Source organism: Lygodium microphyllum, chromosome 19 (assembly GCF_053477565.2).
Source record: "Lygodium microphyllum isolate KBCC chromosome 19, Lygodium_microphyllum_v1.1.10, whole genome shotgun sequence".
NCBI classification, from domain to species: domain Eukaryota; kingdom Viridiplantae; phylum Streptophyta; class Polypodiopsida; order Schizaeales; family Lygodiaceae; genus Lygodium; species Lygodium microphyllum.
The window spans coordinates 125,086,226-125,110,780 of NC_141153.1; the positions used below are offsets into that span (position 1 = coordinate 125,086,226).

At 41.7% G+C, this 24,555-nt stretch overlaps 1 protein-coding gene across 1 annotated transcript; it reads left to right on the plus strand.

Annotated features, from left to right (window-relative positions):
* The first annotated feature begins 845 nt into the window (after window positions 1-845).
* Window positions 846-21,906, plus strand: LOC148020346 (uncharacterized). Its single transcript, XM_087700653.1, has 3 exons — window positions 846-1,059; window positions 20,953-21,023; window positions 21,113-21,906. The coding sequence occupies exons 1-3, from the start codon at window positions 985-987 to the stop codon at window positions 21,675-21,677; spliced, it is 711 nt and encodes a 236-aa protein (XP_087556779.1). The 5' UTR covers window positions 846-984; the 3' UTR covers window positions 21,678-21,906.
* Window positions 21,907-24,555: the final 2,649 nt, after the last annotated feature.

A 24,555-nucleotide genomic window follows, 5' to 3' on the forward strand; every position in this document is an offset into this window, starting at 1 on the left:
TTTGAAAAGTTTAAGATTTTAAACATCCATTCTTAAAATTTGGAGGGTTCTTCAAAAATTTTGCCATTCATTTTACATTAAACCTTGGTTTTTCACAAACATTGGTTATTGCTATGCTTTGATGAACTTATATATATTAATTATTAACTTAAAAAACAGTAAAGTATCAAAGCCATTGCATCTTAGAATTAGACCAATCAACTTTGTGGTTTTTGGTTTTATGTTTTGCAATGTACTCTTTTCATCAACACGATGTGTTAGGCTAGATGATAAATTTCTAGCCAAATCTAATTAGCTTTCGAAACTTGTGAGCGTTGTTCACCACTATGAGCTTACCTTCATATAATTGTGAGTGCTTTTCATACTGCTTGTTCGCTTTAAAAAATCCATTTTCTATTCAATAGCTATTTTCAAGCAATGGAAAGTAGACCGGACTCTACCAAAGTAAGCATCAACAAGAACTTCGACCAACGATTGAATAGAATCAAATTATCTAAACCTTGATGCACGTGTGAGCCTAGTTCGTTGGTCTTGTGTGCAACATATTTGAATTTCTAAATAGTTTGAGATGCAATCAAATTAAGTGGAACGTGTTTCAAAAGGCTTTAGGTGTCACATGAAATACTAGGGTACCGTGTCAAATGTAGGCCTTGATTGTGTGTGATACCCCATGCAATGCAGGCCTGGGGCAGCCCAAAAGAAAATGTATTTTGGGTCTTTGGGGAGAGGGGTAAGGAATCCAATGGCCACCACAGACGCACATAAAAACATGGGCGACCGGCGCATTTAAATTTGAAAAGGGGGCTTTGGGTTTAAAATCCGAGGCGAAATGCTCGACGTGCTATAGCAGCCTTCTTACGATCGAATGCGTCAACGTCCGCCCCCCCCCTCCGCCTCCCTCTCTCTCTCTCGCGCGCGCGCTCGCTCGCTGCTCCTTTCGTTATCGAATCCCGGCAGATTACTGCTACCCTTTCTATATAAGGTATGGCCATGGCGTCGTCGGAAGATCGTCCGTCCCTCTGGTCGCGCCTCAGACATCGACATAGGCTTGAGTCCCGGGTACTGTCTCTCTGCAGATACACCTTTTCGGTTTTTCTTGAAATAAAAATTTTAAAGGTTGGCGTTTGGGGTGGGTTTTTAGTTGGATTTCAGAATTCAGATGATGACGGTGCCTGCAAAATTTGTAATTTTCTTCTCGAAAGAGGTCTTGCCTTGATGACCTTGTTAATAATCGTCTTACCATGGATGATCATATAGACTGGCACAGTCGATACACACACAAACGAGAGAGAGAGAGAGAGAGAGAGAGAGAGAGAGAGAGTGTGTGTGTGTGCCCCCTCTACAAGAGGCCAACGTGAGCCGAGGAGAAAAAGATGAAACTGCCATGTTTTCCAAGTGGAGTAAAGAAAACCTAATCAAAAGAAATGCCTAGCTAGAAAACAACAAATACAAGGGATATGATCCTTGATTTTGTAGATTTGAAATCTATAACAATATTGGAAGAGAAGAACTTGGATCTTGTTGCATCTTTGTTACAAAAAAAGAACAATTCAAAATAGGTACTCTATTCTAACATAGATAGAGGTAGAGGTCGTGGTGGTGGAGGTTGAGGTGGTGGCCATCATGGGCAAAATTAGGTGTTGTCTTGACATGTAAGAGTTGTCATATACAAATGGTAGAGGCCAATCTCGAGGTAGGAGAGGCCTTAGAGAACATGGTAGATAAAATATAGATTACGATACAATTGTGGTGAGAAAGGTTATATTTCATATGATTATTGTGAAAAGAAAAGAGGTGGAAATAATAAAAATGAAAACAAGTAGCATAACAATTATGTGTGTAGTAGAATCAAGTTGATAATGAGGGGTTATGTGTTATAAGTGGATTTAGGTGTCTCTAATCATATGAGGTGTCATGAAGAGAGGTTTAGGGGGGATAAAAGATTCTGAAATGCTTGGTTTTGTGAAAATAAATGATAATATAGAGTATTTGATTGCTCATGTTGGAAGTGTTTTATTATCTATGCAAGATGAAAAAGTTAAGTATTGGTCGGTGTGCTTAATATTATAGAGATTTTGGTTTTTGTTGGGCAAATGGTTGAGTAAGGATTGGAAGTAACGTTCAATCAAGATGGTTGTTTTGTAGAAGATTATAAGAATAGATATAAATTGATTACAAAAGTTTAGCATATGGACAACCCGAAGATAGGTGTGTCTAAGGTTAAAGTTGCTATGTTTGCACATGGTGCATGAGGTATAGCTTTGTATAATTATACTATGTAAATATGTGATGTCTAAAGAATATATAGTCAGGTGAAGTTTAAAGTGATAAATATGTAGAAAGTTTGTGAAGAATGTCAATTTGGAAAATAGACAATACATACATTTTTGCATAATAAACATATAAGCATGTACTTTGTGTTGTGTCTTGATCATTGAATGCCATATTGGTAGTGACTATTTTGTAGAATGTAAAGTTAATGAAATAGTGAAATTCTAATTTTTTATTTAGCTTATTATCTTAATTACTCTAGATACATTTTTACTGGTTTTTAACATTGAAATTAGGGCAACGTATGATTCAGCCCTAGGGCCTGAATCGGACTGCAATCATACTTTCATACCCTTTTGCGTATGAGGTATGATTGTTGTAAGGAAAAACTATGGTGTCAAGAACTAGGGATATGAGAATTAGAGTTCATTTTAGTTGAATCATTAAGCCCATTTCTCATTCTGGTGACATATGTCCTCTTAAAACATTGCAAGCGATCTTGATTGCACACAATTAAGATCGAATACACATACAAAATGACCAACACATTTTTTTAGAATTGAGCATGTTGTCGTTATTGCTATAAAGAAATGCTTGTCTATAGATAACAAACACAATCGTACGACAAAGCATTGATTGATAAAAGATATTGGTAGGGTTAGGGTAACTCAAAGACAATGAACATTGAAGATGAATAAAGAATAAAGAATAAAGAATAAATACAATGCTTATGCAGTAAAGACACTATGCAGGGTGAATATAAAACCTCGAACTCCCATGTCTCTAGGATCGGGGCAAATAGTGTGTCGTCCTTTGTATGGCTCCTAAAACATAGCAAAAGGCCTCTGAAAATGTACAATGGTAGTAAATGCAGATCTGGAGAGTCTGGAACAATGACAGACAGGTTTGGGACAGCCTGGATAGTAGGCAGCAATCTGGAAATTGTCAATAGGATGCAAGCGATTGCTACAGACAGAAAAATGCAGCAGGATGCAAGCGATCGCTATAGACAGAAAAATGCAGCAGTAATGATGACGTGGTAGGCTGGCAATAGCTGTTGGACTGAAAATGCAGGCTGCATATGCCTGGTCAGCAGTAAACGCAGGTTGCAAATGTTTGGTTAGTAGTTAATGCAGCAGTCTAGTGACTCCAAGGCAGTGGACAATGGCGGGAAACTATTGTCTAATGGCTGTAGATCAATAATAAACATACACCTAGAAGATAGAAAACAACTGCTAGCTAATGGAGGAGGGCTAGATGCAAGCACCAGTGGGTGGACGGGAAACTGAGATATTTGTCAAGAAGGGATGTGGATAGCAGAGGACAATGCCAACAATCTACAAAACAAGGATGGGGCTGAGTGGTGGGCAGTTTGTTGCTTGTATTTCTATAGATGAGTGGATTCTCCCAAATTAGAGTTTGGCTTATGGGACAGGGACTCTGGGAAAGCAGTTAGTTTAATGTAAGTTTGGTAGAGTTTTGGGGCTGCAATAAAGAGCCAAATTGCTTATAATGTATTTAAAGCTCAACAATCCCTCTCAATTGGAACTAGGAAGGGTCTGTCAAGATAGCTCAAGCCCATAATTACCCCAAGGCGTCCCAACCCCTCGTAGGTAGGAGATGTCTATATAAGGCACACATGTTCGCTAACACCTCCTCTCAAATCATGGATGTGGTGAAGGGCTTAAGATGTGGATCTAAGAGTGACAAGAAGAGTGCCAATGTTAATGAAGTTTGTTGATGAAGAATGCCAACCAAGGAGCAAGATCCCCTCTCTAGATAAAAGCTTGATGAAATGGGAGGTCCCATAAGCCAATGGAAACAAAGAAGCCTCGAACGGATCACTCTAAAAAACTCTAGTTGGGGATAGATGAGCCAAGCCTTTTACCCAGTAGTGAGATGATAGTGAGGAGTTATCGAAGGCGTCATAACTTGCAAAGAAACAATAGGAACCAAGTGTTTAGTGGCAGAGGATGGTGGCTCGATGATAAAGAAAACTGGTTGTTGCATGAAAGAAAGGCTTGGAGATGATTGCAATCCTTGAAGAGGCTCCTTAAGATTGTGGAAATCTCCCTCTTGACACAAAGAGCTAGGGAATCAATAGTCACATCACCGATATTATCTGTAAAGAAATGCTTGACTACAGAATACAAACACAATCATACGACAATCGTACAAACTAATAAATAAAAACAGTTAGGGTTAGGGTAACATAGAGACAATGAACATAGAAGATGAATAAATTTGAATAATGTATTAATATGATGCTCATCTCAATGCAGCAAACACACTTTGCAAAGGTGAAATACCGATCCTCGAACTTGTCTCTCTAGGATGAAGGCATAGAGTATGAGTAGAAGAGTGTTCTGTACTTTGACGAATCGCGAAATGCAGCAGGCAACCTCCAAGGATGTTTGGTAACAGCAAATGTAGCCTTGATAATGGCTCGGTTAGTGCCAAAAACAAGTCGTTGGGAGTAGAAGGCAGCAAACACAAGTTGTATGATGACATGGCAGGTTGGAAACTGAAAACACAACAATTGGTGCCATGTGGCAAGCTGGTGACAATAGATCAGTCAAAAACAGCAGCAACAAAAGGTCCTACAATAGTAAACGCATGTTAGCAGCAATAGATAGCATCACCAACTAATCAACAATTGTAGACAAGCTGAAAATAGTCACGGATAGTAGTAGGAGGTTGGATAGCAAGTGCCTAATGATGGACATTAGTGGGCAGCAACTCGAACTGAGACACCCTCTGCGAATGGGGTGTGGACAATAGAGAGATGGCATTTGCAAATTGCAAAAATGAGATTGAGATTGAGTGGCAGGCAGCCTATTTATTTATGGATGGATGGGTCCTTCCAAATTAGGATTTGACTTACGGGACACAACTTTCTCTAGGAACGCGCTTCTTTTAAGGAAAGTTTGGTAATGTAATTAATTAAGCTTGTTTTGGTAATTAATTAAGCTTGTTTTGGGTTTGTTTGATATGGCTAATTAGCATATAATACATTTTTAGCTCAACATCCCTCCTCAAGCTTAAAATTGGAACTAGAAAGGGATTGTACTAGCCCAAGCCTATATATATATTTTTTTCCCAAGGCTTCCAATCCCAAAGTAACTAGGGCATGGGACAAAGGGTGTATGTTAGCTACCAAGAGGCCTAAGTGATTACCCTAGAGAGACCAAGGCATTAGATAAAGGGTGTATATCGGTTGTTCAATGGCCTACTAAAACCAGCTTTCCTTCTCGGATGGGGTGGTAAATAACCTGATTAAGCACTACTTACAACAATTAACAAATTCACAAAACTGAAATGTACACTTTACCATATAATCTTGGACATTGGACACCTTATTGGCCCCAAAACTAGCGTCCCTTTCAGTATTTATTTAACTTAATTGAAGAAGAAGTTGATGTACAGTGGGATTCTCTCAATCCCTTTCAATATTCCAACTTCCCTTGCTGTCCAAAATGACCAGCAAGGCTTCAATCTGATTTGTCCCTTGATTCGGGCAGTCAATTGGCCTTCACTTGTTAGAGATCATAGCCTGTTTGGAGGGCAGCTGCACAATCGGACCAACAGGGCAGCTGCACAGTCGGACTGTGCAGTACTGCATGCAGCCCAGTTGGCTGCATTTAATGCAGCCGACTTATTTCCTGGCTGCGCCCTATTTCTGGCGCCCTATTTCCTGGCAGATTTCGACTATTTATAGTCGACACTTTCAGCAGTCTGCATACACACTTCTCTGACGCAGATTACAGACCGGTGACGCGCAGTTTCTGTCTCTGTTCACAGATTTCAGATAGGAGACAGTGCAGACTGCAGCAGACTTCGAGGTGGACAGCAGGTCGCATCGTCGAGGTGGAGACACGCAGTCCAGCGCACTGCGCCCGTGTATATCTTTGTATTCAGCATTCTTTATACAGCAGATCTTCATCGTCCACTGTCTCTTTCTCTCCCTTCTCTCTCTGCGTTCTCTCTCTCTCAGTCCTACGCTTCCGCACCGCTGCACTCTGACATGGTATCAGAGCAGCGTTTGAGGGTTGACTGAGCGTAGAATCAACCTGAAGAGGAGTTTCCATCGCGACACAAATTTGCGTTTTTTGCGTTTAAGGGCAGACAGGAGGGCTACGCCTTGGAACAAGGCTGAAACGAGTGTGGGCGCATAGGAAAGGAGTACAGGTGGTGGATTTGTTGCTGTTTACTGCTGTTTGACGCGGAGGAAGTTTGAGTTTTCAGCCTACAAGTGCGGGTGAAGAAGGTTCAGGACGCGGAAGAGCCTTAGCAGGCTGAGTTTTCCCAGTCAGAGGGGGCTGCTTTTGCGTTTGTGAAGGCATTGCAGGTGAAGATGTCTACAGAGATTGACTTGGAGTTCCAGGCGATTATGGACCGGAAGGTGCCTGTCTTACCGGCTCTTCCTACAGATCAGAAGCTCGACGGCGACAACTACCGCATTTGGCGCGTCATGATGTTGGCCATTCTTGAGTCCTATGATTTGGCGGAGTTGGTACAGGAGGAGATTGACCGGCCCTCGGTAAGAGATAAGTCCAAACTCTCTTCCGATGCTCGTGCGGAGTTGGCCAAGGCCCAGTCTCATTGGGACAAACTGAATGCGAGGATTCGATCCTTTCTCTTTCTATCATGCACTACAGCCGTGATTGCTCACATCGAGCACTTGACGGTGGCTTGGGAGATATAGCTGGAGCTTGATCAGATGTACAATCGGATGACCCTAATGAAGAGGGTTTCTTTGGAGGTACAGATGCGGATCTTGTCCGTCAATAAGTCTTCTTCGCTAAGGGAACACATTAATAAGCTAAGGCAGCTACAGATGCAGGTTTAGAATGTGGGGAAGCCGATTTCCTCCGAAGACATGGCGATCACACTACTGTCCCAGTTGCCGCCACGATTCGGTACATTTTACTCTGCCCTCATTGCTTCTGGGCGAGAGTCTACTCTTCGGTGGGAAGAGTTGGTTCCTATGGTCTTGGACCAAGAGGAACAGTTAAAGGGACAGAATGCTTCCAAGACGGAGGCGCTGACAGGTCAAGCCTCTCAGAAGAAGGGGAAGGACCAAAAGAAGAAGAATGGGGATAACAAGTCCAAGAAGGACAAGGAGAAGGACAAGGACAAAGACTCCACATGCCATATTTGTGGAAAGACTGGCCATTGGAAGAAGGATTGCCCTGACAAAGACACAAAGGACACCAAGAAGAAGGAAACCAAGGATTCTGGAGCAGTGGTTGCACCCTCATCAGCTGCATTTCTACATCTAGTTGTCATTGAGGACGCTTTACCGAATGCTTCTGATGCTGCGATGACGGCCCCCCAGGCTCGAGAGTGGATTGTTGATAGTGGTGCCTCACGGCACATGACTCCTTCATGAGATGGTGTTGCCCAGCTGCGACCCTCGCGTGGGCAGATTCTCATTGGCGACAGCTCTTCAGTTTCTGTTGCAGGTCGGGGTAAGATGCAGCTTATTCTGGATGGACGAGGTGGTACCCATACCTTAGAGGTTTTGCATGTACCAGGACTAGGGTACCATCTCCTTTCAGTTCATAAGATTTGCTCCCTTGGTCTTCTGGTGGAGTTTGATAGTACTACAGTGCGAGTCCTTGATCGTGAATCGAGGAAGGTTCTATCATCTGGATATGAGGAGAACGGCATTTACAAACTGAAGTCTTCCACCGCTCTCTCTACTCTTCTTCTTGCCTCACAGTCACAGTCAGAGTTATGTCATGCTAGGTTTGGTCACCTGAACTATGACTATCTTCGGAGGGCATCACGTGGACAGCTTGTTCGAGGGTTGCCGGATATAGTGGTGAGCCAGCAGCCATGTGTCTCCTGCATACGGGGGAAGCAGCATAGGGATGCCATTCCCCACACAGCTTTGCGGCGGTCTACTTCATCGCTGGAGCTCGTATCTACGGATCTATGTGGCCCTATGAGGAATGAGTCCCTGTGTGGGAGCTCGTACTTCATGCTGATCGTGGATGACTATAGCAGGATGACATGGGCCTACTTTTTGGCACTAAAGTCAGAAGCTTTCTCGCACTTCAAGGATTGGCTTCTCTTTGAGGAGAACCGATCAGGCCGGAAGTTGAAGACCTTGCGATCCGACAAGGGAGGTGAATTTGTGTCTAATGAGTTTGCTCGGTTTTGTGCAGATAGAGGAATTCACCAGGAGTTTGCCAATACCAATACTCCTCAAGAAAATGGTATTCTTGAACTGAAGAACCGCAGTGTGATCGAGATGGCACGTACCATGATGGAGCACCGACAGACCCCTTAGGTTCTGTGGGCCGAGGCTGTGGCTACTGCAGTCCACATCCTTAATCGATCCCCTACTTCGGCCGTGGAAGGGATGACTCCATTTGAGGCTTATTTTGGGACGAAGCCAGATGTTTCTTACTTTCGGGTCTTTGGGTGTGATGCCTATGTTCACATTCCCAAGGCTCACCGTGATAAATTTGAAGCGGCTTCTCGAAAACAGGTATTTGTTGGCTACAGCTCCCAGTCCCAAGGCTACCGACTGTATGATCCCGTCAAGCGGGATGTATACACTAGCCGTGATGTGCGGTTTGTGGAGGTTCCGGCTACTTCAACGGGTGAGGAGCATCCCGTTCTTGGAGATCCAGGGGAGAGTTGGGCTCATTCTACAGTTCCACTGGAGCCCGTGCCTTTTGATTATGATTCTGTTTCTGACACAGAGTCTACTGTTCCATCGGACCCCTCTGAGGAGTTACCACCGGTGGATATTCCAGAGTCTTCTGTTGGTGGAGAACGACGAGGGGAGGTTCGGCCTCCTCCTCGCTGGGCCCGTGACACACTCCGTGATTCAGGGATCAAGGGGGTTCTTGAGGAGTGGGGACCGCAGGATGGTCCGCGGCGGTCACGGAGGCACCAGGCGCATTCTTCGGAGCTTGTTTGCTCCAACTATTGTTTGATGTCCCGTGTTATGCAGGATCAAGAGCCCACCTCCGTGAAGGAGGCTTTACAGTCCGCCCCATGGAAGAAAGCTATGGAAGCTGAGTTGGAGGCTATTGAGAGGAATGGCACTTGGTCACTCGTGCCTCGCCCCCCGAAGAAGAAGGTGATTGGAGTCAAGTGGGTCTTCAAGACCAAATATCTCAGTGATGGTACTTTGGATAAGCACAAGGCTCGCCTTGTTGCTAAAGGTTTTGCCCAGTGCCCAGGGATTGACTGTCATGACACTTTTGCCCCCACAGCTCGCATGGCAACCATTAGAGCTGTTCTTGCTTTGGCTGGCCATAGGAGATGGCCTGTTTATTAGTTGGATGTGAAGTCGGCCTTCGTGAATGGTGATTTGAAGGAGGAGATCTATGTTGAGCAGCCTCCTGGCTTTGGTTCTTCAGATGGAAAAGTCTACAGGTTGAAGAAGGCCTTGTATGGCCTCAAGCAGGCCCCGCGAGCTTGGAACGAGAAGATTGATTCGTTCCTCCAGTCTCAGTTGGGATATCGGCGGTCCAAGGCCGATCCGCAGCTGTATGTACACACTTCCGAGGATGGTTGTGTGCTGTTTGTACTATATGTTGATGATTTGATTGTCACAGGTGATGCTGCACAGCAGGTCCAGGAGACAAAGTCAGCGTTACATCGGACGTTCGGGATGACGGATTTGGGTCTACTCCATTTCTTTTTAGGCCATGAGATTTATCAGTCTCAGAGGGGGATCTTTCTCTCCCAACAGAGATATGTACAGGAGCTCTTGGTGTCTTTTGAGATGGAAGACTGTCGGGCCCTCTCTACTCCTATGGATCCGAACTGGAAGGCCACTTCCCATTCAGCTTCTCCTTTGGCGGATGCGTCCCGCTATCGACAGTTGATTGGGTCTTTGATTTGGCTTCTCAACACGAGGGTTGATCTATGTTTTGCTGTTGGGCTCTTGGCAGGGTTCATCAGTGAACCTAAGACGGTGCATTGGCAGGCTGCTCAGAGGATACTTCGATATCTGAGGGGGACGTCTGATTTAGGGATTCATTACCCCGCAGGGACAGATGGGTCAGATCTTGTACTTGCAGGTTGGAGCGACTCGGATTGGGCTGGTGACGTGGACCACAGGCGGTGCATTTAATGCAGCCGACTTATTTCCTGGCAGATTTCGACTATTTATAGTCGACACTTTCAGCAGTCTGCATACACACTTCTCTGACGCAGATTACAGACCAGTGACGCGCAGTTTCTGTCTCTATTCACAGATTTCAGACAGCAGACAGTGCAGACTGCAGCAGACTTCGAGGTGGACAGCAGGTCGCATCGTCGAGGTGGAGACACGCAGTCCAGCGCACTGCGCCCGTGTATATCTTTGTATTCAGCATTCTTTATACAACAGATCTTCATCGTCCACTGTCTCTTTCTCTCCCTTCTTTCTTTGCGTTCTCTCTCTCTCAGTCCTACGCTTCCGCACCGCTGCACTCTGACATCACTTGCTTTGATAAGATGGAAAATGTCCCAAATTCATTGATTTGCTGGTCCCTCCACTTGGATTTGACTAATTGGATATGCAAATATGTGAATGCCCTCTACTTCCAATTACTTGTTTTTGGCACTAACCGAGCCATTATCAAGGTTGCATTTGGTGCTACCAAACATCCTTGGAGATTGCCTACTGCATTTCGTGATCCGTCAAAGTACAAAATAGTCTTCTACTCATACTCTATGCCTTGGTCTAGAGACACGAGTTCGAGGGTCAGTATTTCACCTTTGCAAAGTGTGTTTGCTGCATTGAGCATCATATTCATACATTATTTAAATTTATTCATCTTCTATGTTCATTGTCTCTATATTATCCTAACCCTAATCGTTTTTTTAAATTAGTTTGTACGATTGTTGTATGATTGTGTTTGTAGTCAAGTCAAGCATTTCTTTACAAATAATATCGGTGATGCGAATGTAGATTTCCTAGTCCTTTGTGTCAAGAGGGAGATTCCCACAATCTTGAGGAGTCTCTTCAAGGATTGCAATCATCTTTGAGCCTTTCTTTCATGCAATAGTCTGTTTTCTTTATCATTGAGCCATCATCCTTTTAACTCTTCATTATTGTCTCACTATTGGGTAAAAGGCTTGGCTGTAGACTCTAATTTTAGATTTCTTTGTTGTAAACCCTAAACTGTAGCATAAATAAGGGTTTAGCAACAACCTCGGGAAGCGTGCCAAAAAAGGCTCCAACAAGGCTGAAGTTGTTTTTAGTCAAATTCAAGTGGAGGGACCAATAAATCAATGAATTTGGGGCATTTTCCATCTCCATCAAAGCAGGTGAAGGCCAATTGACTTCTTGAATCATGGGGCAATTCAGATGAAGACTTGTTGGTCATTTTGGACAGCAAGGGAAGTTGGAATACCGAAAGGGATTGGGAGAATCCCATTGTACATCAACTTCTTTTTTAATTAAGTTAAATAAATACTGAAAGGGACTTCAGTTTTGGGGTATGCAAATATGTGAACGTCTTTTACTTCCAATTGCTTGTTTTTGGCACTAACCGAGCCATTATCAAGGTTGCATTTGCTTCTACCAAACATCCTTGGAGGTTGCATGCTGCATTTTGTGATCGGTCAAAGTACAAAACACTCTTTTACTCATACTCTATGCGTTTGTCCTAGGGACACAAGTTCGAGGATCAGTATTTCACCTTTACAAAGTGTGTTTGTTGCATTAAGCATTGTATTCATATATTATTCAAATTTATTCATCTTTTGTGTTCATTGTCTCTATGTTACCCTAACCCTAACTGTTTTTTAAAATTAGTTTGTACGATTGTCGTATGATTGTGTTTGTATTTTGTAGTCAAGCATTTCTTATAAATAATATTGGTGATGTGACTGTGGATTCGCTAGCCCTTTGTGTCAAGAGGGAGATTCCCACAATCTTGAGGAGTCTCTTCAAGGATTACCGAGCCTTTTTTTAATGCAACAACTTTTTTTTTCATCATCGAGCCACCATTCTTTGCCACTTGGTCCCTATTATTTCTTTACAAGTTATGGCGTATTCGATAACTCCTCACTATCGTCTCACTACTGGGTAAAAGGCTTGGTTGTAAACTCCAATTTTAGATATCTTTGCTGTAAACCCTAATCTACAGTAGAAATAAGGGTTTAGCAACAACCTCGGGAAGCATATTTTTTTGTTTTTTTGTTTTTTGTTTTTTTTTTGTTGTTGTGGTGTGTGTGTGTGTGTGTGTGTTGTTGTTGTTGTTGAAAGCTCCAAGACTTGGATTCAATGGGGCTGAAGTTGTTTTTAGTCAAATTCAAGTGAAGGGATCAACAAATCAATGAATTTGGGGCATTTTCCATCTCCATCTAAGCGGGTGAAGGTCAATTGACTTTTTGAATCAAGGGGCAAATCAGATGAAGACTTGCTGGTCATTTTGGACAGCAAATTGGAATACCGAAAGGGGTTGGGAGAATCCCATTGTACATAAACTTCTTCTTCAATTAAGTTAGATAAATATTGAAAGGGGTGCCAATTTTGGGGTCAACAGGGTGTCCAATGTCCAAGATTGTATGGTAAAGTGTGTACTTCAATTTTTTGAATTTGTTAATTGTTGTAAATAGTGCTTAATCAAGTTATTTTTCCACTGTGTTGTTGTTGTTGTTGAAAGCTCCAAGACTTGGATTCAATGGGGCTGAAGTTGTTTTTCGTCAAATTCAAGTGAAGGGACCAACAAATCAATGAATTTGGGGCATTTTCCATCTCCATCTAAGCGGGTGAAGGTCAATTGACTTCTTGAATCAAGGGGCAAATCAGATGAAGACTTGCTGGTCATTTTGGACAGCAAATTGGAATACCGAAAGGGGTTGGGAGAATCCCATTGTACATAAACTTCTTCTTCAATTAAGTTAGATAAATATTGAAAGGGGTGCCAATTTTGGGGCCAACAGGGTGTCCAATGTCCAAGATTGTATGGTAAAGTGTGTACTTCAATTTTTTGAATTTGTTAATTGTTGTAAATAGTGCTTAATCAAGTTATTTTTCCACCCTATCCGAGGAGGAAGGTTGGTTTCACCTACTAAGGCGGATAGAACCACATTGGACTTCTGCTTTTCTTTTTGTGAAGGTTTTGAACCTTTGAGTTCATTTAGTATAAGTGTAGGTTTTAAATCAGTGTTTGTCCTAGTGAGTGACCTATGTCCCTAGGAGAAAATAAAAGGGATGGTTAGACTAAACACATTATAAAACAAACAAGCTATCCTGACCAACAACTGGGTGTTGGTGATAAAAGGAAACTATGGGGATATGTGGTGAAGCAAAAAAGATGAAGGAAAGAGAAGATTGTTTCAGGAGATTACCATGTGAGCTACTACGAATATGGTGGATGCAGAGTCGACTACTCTTTGACTAAAAAGGGATAAATATGCATAGATGCATGCTTACAAGATCAAAATGCCAATGCATGGGGTAATTCAAAGGGCAATGCAAATCATCATGCTCATGCAATATGCTATGCAACGGTGCTACTTGGACAATGTCCTTGTAGGGGAATTATTTATCTTGATGATATAAATAATGATACAAAGTACAAAAATAATGTTTCTAAAGTAATCAAAATCTTGTAGACACTAAGAGTAAAAGATTACCTCCTCTCATTATTAGATGGTTGAAGGAGAAGTAAGTACCCCCTCTTTTTTTGAGATGTTAAAGTCAATGGGGGAAGAGAGAAGCATCCAAGGAAGAATAGTGAGCTGTATGTTGAGTTGAAAACCCGTGAAATGAATGGTCTCCAAGGTCGCCTCAAGGAAGGCAAGACCTCGGTTTTGGGAGGAAAAGACTCCTTGTTGGTTTAGAGTGTATAGCCCCATCAAGAAGGGCAATCCAAGAGTGTCAAACAATCCAAGTCTTCACTCTGATTAATCAGTAGATCTCATAAGGGTTAGTATCAACTTGCATAAGACAAGTTCGGAGCAAAAATGCCACACAAGATCATAAAACATGTATATCTCAACTTCAATGAAAAGTGCTTGTGAGTGCAATGTGTGGGTTGTGAAATGGTCCCACTACCAAAAGATAGGTACACTAAAGATGTAGAAAAGTAGGAGTAAAAATGTGCAACGGAATAGTGAAGCTAGACTAGAGTGTGCATTGTAAGAATCAACAAATATATAGATAGGAGGTGTGATAGGTCTATAGTTAGTGTGTCGACATCTGAACCACTGAAAGGCTCCACGATTCACTAGATCAAAGGATCTCTACAGAAAGTGGACTTAATTGCTTCTGGTTGTGTGCTTGATGGAGACGCGGACTCATCAAGTCTATCCTCAAGGGAGACAAGGAGTGCTTGAGGACCAAAGTCCAAGATAGTGGCATTGGTGGATCATATAAGTCCTATAATGATTCATTGGGAAATGGAGAGATGGCATTTGTAAATTGCAAAATGAGATTGAGATTGAGTGATGGGTAGTCTATGCATTTATACTATATAGAGGGATGGGTCCTTCCAAATTAGGATTTGGCTTATGTAACGTAGATACTTTGTAGGAACACATTTTTTAAATGAGAGTTTGTAATTTAATTAATTAAGCTTGTTTTGAGACTTTAATATGGCAAATCAATATATATTGCATTTTTAGCTCAACATTGTCTCCCTTTGAAAGGAATGGGAGATTTAAGGAAGCAACCAAAGGAGATGGTGGGGGATGTGATGACAGCTGGTGCACAATTGTGGGTGCAACAATGGAAAATTGCCTTGGAGGTCCCTTCACAATGGAAGGGGAATAGAGCTCGTATAGCTCCTTCTCCCTCCAAGCTATTGTAAGAATGGCTCGTGGAAGAATCCTCAACAAAGACGGCTTGCTCAATGAAGACAAATCCAGCTCTGAGTTTGGTAAGGCCATAAATTGAGAGGAGATGGAAGCCCAAGTCCAAAACATGTGGGGCCAATGAAATGGAGCTCAATGGACGATCATGCAATATAGGCAAGGTGCCAACATCACAAATAGACATTGAAGAAATGTTGCCAACTGTGAATATACCCTTTGGTGAATGATGATCTTGGAGCCAATCTCCTCTAGCAATCATATGACTTAAAGTATGGTTGTCAGTGAGCCAAGGCCTCTTAGAAGATGAGACAACAAAAGATAGTTCCTCGACCAACTAGTCATAATCGAATTTGGGTCTCAATTTGTCATCGAAGGAGCAAAATTGAAGGCCAATCCAACCAAGGGCAAATTGGTTTCAAGGCTTGCTGGTCTTTTATGACAGCAAGAGGCATTGGAAAGCTAAGCAAGTTGGAGCAATCTCAGTGGACTTTATCCACTTGCTATCTTACTACTATATTATTTTAGCTATAGGTTCGGAAAGCCCCGAACCTCCAGAGGGCTTCTCGAACCTACCCCCTTTTTCAAACCTCCCTTTTTCAATCAAGACTCTCTCCCCTCTTCTCTTTCTCACGTGCAACATCTCATTTTCTCTTTCCCTTTCCTTTCTTCAATAAAGCCTTCCCCAACTCACTTCCTTTTTTTAAATTAAAACCCCTTCCCCTCTCTCTCACTTATAATCTCTCTTTTTCTTTTCCCCATCTCCTTTTTAATTAAATTCTTTCCTCCTCTCCCCCCTCTCTCTCATGTGTAGGGCCTAGGTTCTCTCTCTCTCTCTCTCTCTCACACACACACACACACAATTAGATTAAACTTTTCTTTAATTAAACATTTTAAAAGCTTTTTTTAATTTAAAGTTTTTCGAACATAGTTTTTCACACACTTTGAGGAGAGAGACACACAGAGAGAGAGAGAGAGAGAGAGAGAGAGAGAGAGAGAGAGAGAGAAGAAGAAGAAGGATAAAAAGAAGACGGAGAGAGAAGGGGGAGAAAGAGGAAAGAGAATAGTCTTTTTTTAATTAAACATTTTTCATCTCCCCCTCTTCCCTCTCTCATGCGTATGGCCTAGGTTTTCTCTCTCTCTCTCTCTCTCTCTATGTTAGATTAAACTTTTTAATGTAAACGTTTTGTTTAATTAAAATAAGGAGAGAGAGAGAGAAAGAGGAAAAAAAAGAAGAGGAGAGGGAGGGAGGGAGAGAGAGGGAGAACAGAGAGAGAATTATAGAGAGGAAATATAAAATTAGAGAGAGAGAGAGAGAGAAAGAAGGAAAAGAGGAGAGAGGGGAGACAGAGACAGAGAGAAGAAAATGAGAGAGAGAAAATAAGAAGAGAGAATTTGAACACAGAGAGAATTATAGAGAGAGGAAATATAAAATTTAAAAGAAAGAGAAAAGAAAAAAATTTAAAGAGAATTAAAAAAAAGAAAAAAGATGAGAGAGAAGGAAAGGAGAGGAGAGGGGGAGAGAGAGAGAGAGAAGAATAATAAGAAAAAGAAAGAGGAAAAGAGAAAGAGAGATGAGGAAAAAGAGAAAAGAGAATTCTTTTTAAAATTTAAATATTTTTTGAGAGAGAGAGAGAGAGAGAGAGAGAGAGAGAGAGAGAGAGGATAAAATTTAAAAGAGAGAGAAGAGAAGAAAAAGATAAAATTTAAAAGGGAGAGAGGGAGAGAAGAAAAAAATGAAAATTGAAAGAAAGGGGAGAAGAAAAAAAGGGGAGAGAGAGAGAGAGAGAGAGAGAGAGAGAGAGGACAAAAAGAGAGAATCATACGAAAAAGATAAAATTTACATACTTTAAGAGAGATTGAGGGGAGGGGGGAGAAAGTGAAAGAAGAAAAAGAGAGAGAAAACATGTAGAGAGAATTATAGAGAGAGAAGATAAAATTTAAAAAGAGAATAAAAAATAGAGAGAGAGAGAGAGAAGAAAAAATTTAAAAAGAGAATGAAGAGAGAGAGAGGAAGAAGAAAAAAAGGAAAAAAGAGGAGAGGGAGAGAGAAGGAAAAGAGAGAAGAGAGGGGGAGAATAAAAGGGGAGAGAGAGAGAGAGAGAAAATTAGACAGGGAATTTGAGAGAGAGAGAGAGAGAGAGAGAGAGAGAGAAAAGAGGAGAGAGAAATATGAGATGGATTGTTGAGCGAAGTTGCCGTGCAATAGCGCTGCAACTTCACTTGCCGCTTCGAGGCAGTGAAGCGGCCTAGTGTTCTATGTGCGTAGAACGCTAGTACAAGTTAAAGAAATACCACAAGGGGTGCTAGTTTTTGGGGCTAACCAAGTGCCCATTGTCCAAGATTAATCGGTAGCATTTAAATTGTCAGTTTATGTGAATTTGTTGCTTGCGGTAATTGGTTATTGATCAGGTCATTACCACCCTTCCCAAGAAAGAATGCTAGTTTCACCTCGTTATGGAAGGACCTCGCACCCCAAGAAGAAGTGTTGGAAGGAATACGCTTACCTTCATCCGTGATGAGCAAAGGGTGGATCTACATTGAAGCCTCCCTCTATTTGTACTTCAATGCCAGCCATTACCACCGAGTTAATGTTTCTTAAGTGCTAAGCCTCCAATTATTGAGTGCACTTCCCAAGGTGACTGGTAAACCCTAATTTTTGTTGTTAGGGTTTACAGCAGAAATTCTTCAATTCCACCCTCGTAGGATTGAATGGGGTTAAGATCTCTCGAGGAAAGTTGTGAGTTGGCTGAGAGAATAGAGAGAAAGTTGAGGAGAGAATTTCGAGTTTCATTGCCAAATTTGGCTGAAATTCAATGCTGCCCTGTTGTGAATGTCTGATAACCAGCAGCCCAAGGACCCCAACCAGCAGGCGCCAGCCCTTGGGAAGGTGGAATCTGCTGTTGCCAGCTCCTTATGCCCTTCTATAGTTGTTGGCTAATCACCAAAGGCTGAAAAATGCTGTCATCAGCTGCAATAAATGAAGTTTCTCAGCAGTAAATCACCGTAACAGCAGGTGGCCGCAATCAACTTCCTTTCCTCAGCTAGGCACGAGTGAATTCAGCTCTCTCTCTCTCTCTCTCTCTTTCTCTCTCTCGTAGATGGTGCTACAAAAGCATGATTGTGTGCATTGGCTTTGCCAGAATCTCTCTCCACATGATGCATATCGTGCTCAAGCACCAATGGGACTAGCTCCTCCCAAGTGATAGTGTCCTATGTATGAGAGGTGAGAAGATTGGTGTAGAACACATCAAATGTCAATGATGGAAGATGTGAAAGTAGTGTCACGGCTAGGTCTTCCAAAGGAATGTCCTTACTAAGGGATACAGCTTACAAGCTTATCTAGAATCTCCTCCATCTTGTTGATGTAATCCCTCAATTATGGGGGAGTTTGCGACAAAGAGCTATTGTAGCTTCAACTCGAGAAAAAGGCGATGCTCAAATGTTGGCTATAGTACTCGAGATTCTTCTCTGATGGACTTGGCTCTTTGATTACTCCCTTCACTTTGCCCTTGAGCATTTTGTACACTATTTTCATCATTTACAGCATTGATTCATTCACTTTAGAGTTCTCTTTCTTCCTGTATTGTGTTTGTGTTTTTGCATTTGTTGCATTACTGTTTGAATTATTCTGTTTTAGGCATGTTCGTACATTCTTTGTTTACTCAATGCAAATGCTAGTATATCATTATAGTTTGGACCTAGTAAAGAGATGTCAATCTCTTCGAGATCTTTGCAACGATGTGGATGTGTCTTACATGCACGAGCACAAAATTTGCACAACTTTGAAAAAAAAAAAAGAGTGGTCTCTAGCATCGTACATTCTTTGTTTACTCAATGCAAATGCTAGCATATCATTATAGTTTGGACCTAGTAACGAGATGCCAATCTCTTCGAGATCTTTGCAACGATGTGGATGTGTCTTACATGCACGAGCACAAAATTTGCACGACTTTGAAAAAAAATAAGAGTGGTCTCTAGCATTGAACCAATCCCATAAAGGTGTCGAGTTTGCAATTGCTACAACATGGGGATCCACGCTAGGTCAGGGAATAGGAACTATCACAAAATCCCAAAGGTCAAAGGAGTCGTAGATACATTGGGACTTTGCATGGCCATAGAGGGTACTTCATCCCATCCAGCTTGGATGCAGGAAAAGTGGGTAGGACAAGCACTTGCATAGGGGGTGCCATGATAGCCAATTGGGGATTGGTAGCCTCGAAAGATTGAGAAGGGAGAGAATGATAAGATGGTGGTCCGGAAGGAACCTTGTCACGGTCCTGTCCTTTGATCTATATCACAATCATTGTGTCAAGCTCGGTAGTTTGAATGTTGATCCTCATGGTCACGGCTTTGTGAATGCTGGTCTTCATGGTCTTAGTCAACACTTCAATGGTCTTCATGGTCTTGATCCACATGATCCCCTAGTCGTATTGGTTTGCCATAGATGTCCGATGAAGAAACTTGCAAAAGACAATAGAAAAGATTGTTTCTCAGGTTGAAAGCGACAAGAAAGTGGATGTCCACTTGTTTAGGGGCTGTGGGTGTGTAGTACAGCAAAATTTTATGATGGATTCTCATGTTTCTCAGATCTCTTTTACTTCCCCATATTGGAGGATCTTCCCTTGTTCCATTTTCACATGATGCAGGTTTCCCGGCTCTAGATTTGAGGCCCTATTTCTGATTATCATCTTGGGATAAAGGTATTCATAGGATCATCTCATGGATATCCACACCAAATATTTGAGTGCATTGCAGCAGATGTCTTCACCAAAAATTTACCCTTCAGTAGGCTTGGAGATCTCTCCTACAGAGTTGGAGTTGGAATTCTGTGTTCATTGGTCAGAGGGGGGTCATGTTATTGCCCCTCATTTCATTGTGTGTGCACGTGCGCATATCCCTAGCTCATTTTGTATCCTCCCCCAATATGTCACTGAGAGAGGGGTGTTTTGTTTTGGTGTTTAGCTCCATATCAGGCATCCACTGCATTGGGCATTCTCCACACTAGTCAGCTTCTAGGCATTTTGACCATGTGGCAGATGGTGCCATCATTCATGACAGGTTTGCCATATTTCTGTCCCACATGCATGACAGGTTGGCCACCCTATATATGGCCTTCACACTGGTCTCTTAGCCTTGGGCCTTTGTTCCATCTCTGCTTTCATTGCATTTTTTTGCTCTGCTTCCTGTCTTACCTTCATTGCACTTCTGTTTCCATCGGACTGAATGGATGCGTATAACAATGGATGACTCTGATTCTAATGTGAAAGTAGAAATCGTGTGACTGGAGCCAAAGTAGATCATAGCAGGTAACATAAAGAAATTTATTGAGCATATAGAGCAGGGCATTGGTTGAGAACGAGACATGTTTTGGAATGTAGAGAAGAGGATAGAACCACAATATTGAATAGGCTGATACTAAGGAACTTTGCAGGAAAATAGCACTACATCTGCAGATCAAGATTGTCAAAGACTACACTAGCAACTCCTCTTATTATATTGAACTTGGTGTATTGTAAACAATCATCTGCTGGAGATTCGCATGAATGCAATCGTGTCTTAATCCTTACACTCTTGTTGATTCTTTTAATGTTCAATGTTGCCTTTTATTTTGTAGATATTATAATGTGTAGCATTGCATGCCTTAGTTTTTCAAGCAATGTCCATGAGGTATTGGGGTTCAACTTTTTAGTGGATCCTGGTAGCTGTGTTTTTTATTTTCACAGTTGGCATAAATCTGCAGAATCACTGTTGTGTCATCTGGGCCTCTTGAGGTAGTTCGATGTTAATGTTCTGACAATCATTTTTAAAGTTTTCCACCTTTGACTATCTATAACAATGTTGAAACTGCGAAGCTACAAATCAGTAATATGTCTTCCATAATTTGATACCTTTGTTTGACAGGCAATAGACATGGATATCTGGGATCTCCTTGATGAATTTATAGAAGGCTCTCCTGCACGGGGTAGCCCCAGGTGTTTGTGCTATAATGTCTTGTATGTATATTGTTAAATTCCTGGCTTGGTTCTTCTATAAAGCAGCCTTTGCTACTGATATGTTCCAGGATGGATAGTAGTGATATGAACTCAACAATCAGGGACTGGCTTACCCGAAGAAATGGAGTACTTCACTTGAGAACCCCAGATCTGATAGATGTCTCGTCTGTGCTGAAAAAATGCCACAAAGTGGTGTACAAGCCCAACGGTACACGGTGGGGAAAGGGTAAATCAGAAGATGATCACAATGAATGCCCAGTGTGCTTAGAAACATTTATGGCCAAGGATCAGCTGCTGTTGCTTCCTTGCAAGCATCGGTTCCATAGTGCCTGCATTACACCTTGGATTGAGAACAAGCATGCTTGTTGCCCATGTTGCAGGGCTGACATCCTAGGAGGGACAAAGAAAACATCTGGCATGGCAAATAACAATGCTAGAAATATCAGCAGAAATCACAGTAATTGGTCTCTGAGCATGTGCTTGGGCACCCTACGTCGAAGGGTGAGGGCGAATAGAGGACAGAACTTGGACCAACAATCACTCGATGGAAGAGATGCATGGGAAGGGTTGCATGAGTACATAACAGCTTCCCTCGCTGAAATGGATGTTGAGCTCAATAGGCTTCTAAGGTGAAATTGTGTATGCAAATGGTAGCTATAGGCATGAAAACATGGTTGGCAATTTAACAGCTAGAATTGAAAATTTTCAATTAGTGTTCTGTGCATTTCAAGCTAAGCTTGCAAGGCGAGTTCATTAAAGATGTTGGTAGAGAAGAACTTTGAACCTGATCATGGAAGGAGAGCTTCTTAACCCCACTGGCAATGTGTATATATATATATATATATATATCCCTCTTTTGCTTCATAGGACTGCAGTCTCGACTTTAATGCTTGAAGTTTGTGGTACTTCTCAAGAGTGAGCTTTCATATCAAAGCATGAGATATGAAGGGTCAGCCTCGACAATAAAGTCTGCACAAAAACTGATCCACAGCTTGTGGTTGCTCAATTCTTTTCAATCCTTTTTCACGGTATTGTAAAGGGCCAGCAGATGGCATACTCTTGCTCACATGTTGGTTGTAAGGCTATCCATTGCTGGTCATGATGCTGTTTGTCATCCTTTAGTATAATTTTGGGACCATATGGTGTGATACCTTTTAAATAGAGATTTTTACAATCTTCGTAACCACCTTGAACACTACTGCATAATAAACATTTCAATAGATGATTTGGTTGAAAAAATGTCACAGACAGAGCATCTCAACGTATGTCTCACTGTCTAAAGAGAAGCAATGGTCTGAAATACTCGAGCAGGAAAGCTGTCTTGAATGTATGCAATGCCTTCCTTTTCCACATAGCATTGAATTGTTGGAACATTGAAAAAGCTTTGAAGTGTAACGTGGTGGGGTGAAGTCGTACATAAGCCAAATGAAACACAAGTGCGCTTATATCATGCCGAGATTACGATGTATTGTGTGGCACATGTATCTTGACCTTTTGCTTGGTTGATGAATACAGTTTCTAGAATCTAACCCCCTAATTTGTTGACCTGGTTCTCTCATCAAACTGTTGACACCATAGTCGGATGGAAACATATTGGTCAATACTGTTTCTACACTCTAATCCTTGGTTTTCTGACTTGGTTAGCAAACGTGGTGTTATCATCGATATTATGAGACCATAGTCAGAGCAGAATCCTCTAGAAGAGCTCCCAATTTTCAGATCACGACATCCAGTAGGATACCACTTCACGATGCTGGAGCGTCCCTGTCAACAGTCAAGTGTGCCCACAAAGTAAGGGATAATCTTATCATTCGGGCTCAAAACAAGCGGTAGCACTGTAACGAGAAGAACGCATTCTGTGCTCCCAGATACAACGGCAGCACTGTAGTCCTTCGCCTCTGCTGAGTTACAGAGCATAAAACCAATAACGAGCCAAGGCATCTCAATTCCAATTGTTCAAAGTCTTCACTAGTTGCTGTTGCAAGAAAGCCGCCAGCTTAGCATTGAAGCTGCGCAAACACAGAAGAGCTTGAAGGATATGCTGCGTTGCTTGCGTGTGGCCTTCCGAACGTAGTCATCAATTTGCCATGATCAGTTGTCAATCTTGTCACGCGACAATTGCTTGCAGTATTACCCACGCAGCTGCTTACAAATTGCATAGGCTCTATCAACGCAGAAAAGGGTCTCGAAAACTCCCCTCTTCCTTTACGGAAGCTGCATTTCATCTTACCGAACAAAGCTGTGTTGTATAAAGGGTTGTCTTTTTGTGAAGGTCTAACGTATGCAAATAATGCTTTTCTTGGAAGTGGTTAGATCTCATCTTGTCTAGAATTAGGATTAGCCTCCTTTTTAGAGCTTGCGTGACACCAAGTAGTGAAACAAAGTATCTCTTGTCAAGAAGCAATCAAGTGGGAGAGTAGAAAAGATGGTTGCATTTCGATTTCTTGAGATTACATCATGTCACCATTGGAGGCGCATCAAATCCATTCATCCCTTGATTTGAACTACAATGGAGAGAGAAATAGGTCTCTAGGTGAGAGATAGGCAGCTTAGTGTAGAGAAGCTCTTGAAAGGACCGGGTCCCAATCTTGTTGAGCTAGAGTTTTGACTCAAAACATTTTGTTTCTATTTCTAGAACTTTGGTTTGGTTAGCTCCATATTCTTACTACACTGGTAGAATAGGATGTGTGGTGATTGTTGTAGTTGGATTGAGTTTACTTTGGTATGAAAACATAGCACTTTGGAAACTCCTTTTCGATAAAGTAAAAAAGGAAATGTATGTACCTTATTCTATTGATTAAAATGATTAAAAATGGAGAAAATGTTAAAAACATTGATGTAGAAAGCATTATACTTGTAGTAGCCATTAGATTAGATAGCAACTCTAGAATAGCTTCAAACCTCTTGAAAAATTCTCACAAGTTTGTATCATAGTTTATCTAGATCTTTTTGACATCACAATGATCAAACCATTTCAATGTCATATTGGTCTTGATACTATAACATTGAACCAATTAATTGATTGTTTATTAGCCTTAAGTGATGTTCACGTATGCTTCCTTATTGGCTTCAAATCATACTATGATTATTGTTCCATTTTAGTTCATCCGAAGGGACCAATTATTATCCATCATGTCTTTGATTAGAGCAGGATTGGATTCTTGGATATGCCTTAGCTCTCATTTTAATCTTGGGTTCACATTTAACTAATCACTATACAATGTAGCAGTGAAGCACTATGGCACCATCATGATTGAGAATGAAAGGTTTTTTGTCACCTTGGGTAAAAGGTGCTTTGGTTTAGATTGGTGCCTCAATCTCAATACCAAGCTAATTCCAAGAAACCTTAAAATCTTGCTAGGTAGCATAAATTTATGCAATATGGTGACATTGCAGTAAATTGGTATATATTGCAACACTAGGATTAGCAAGGTTGGAGATAAAACCCTAAGTATCTTAGTAGCAAGGCAAGAAAACGAGGGACTAGAATTCAACTAGCACTAACAAATCT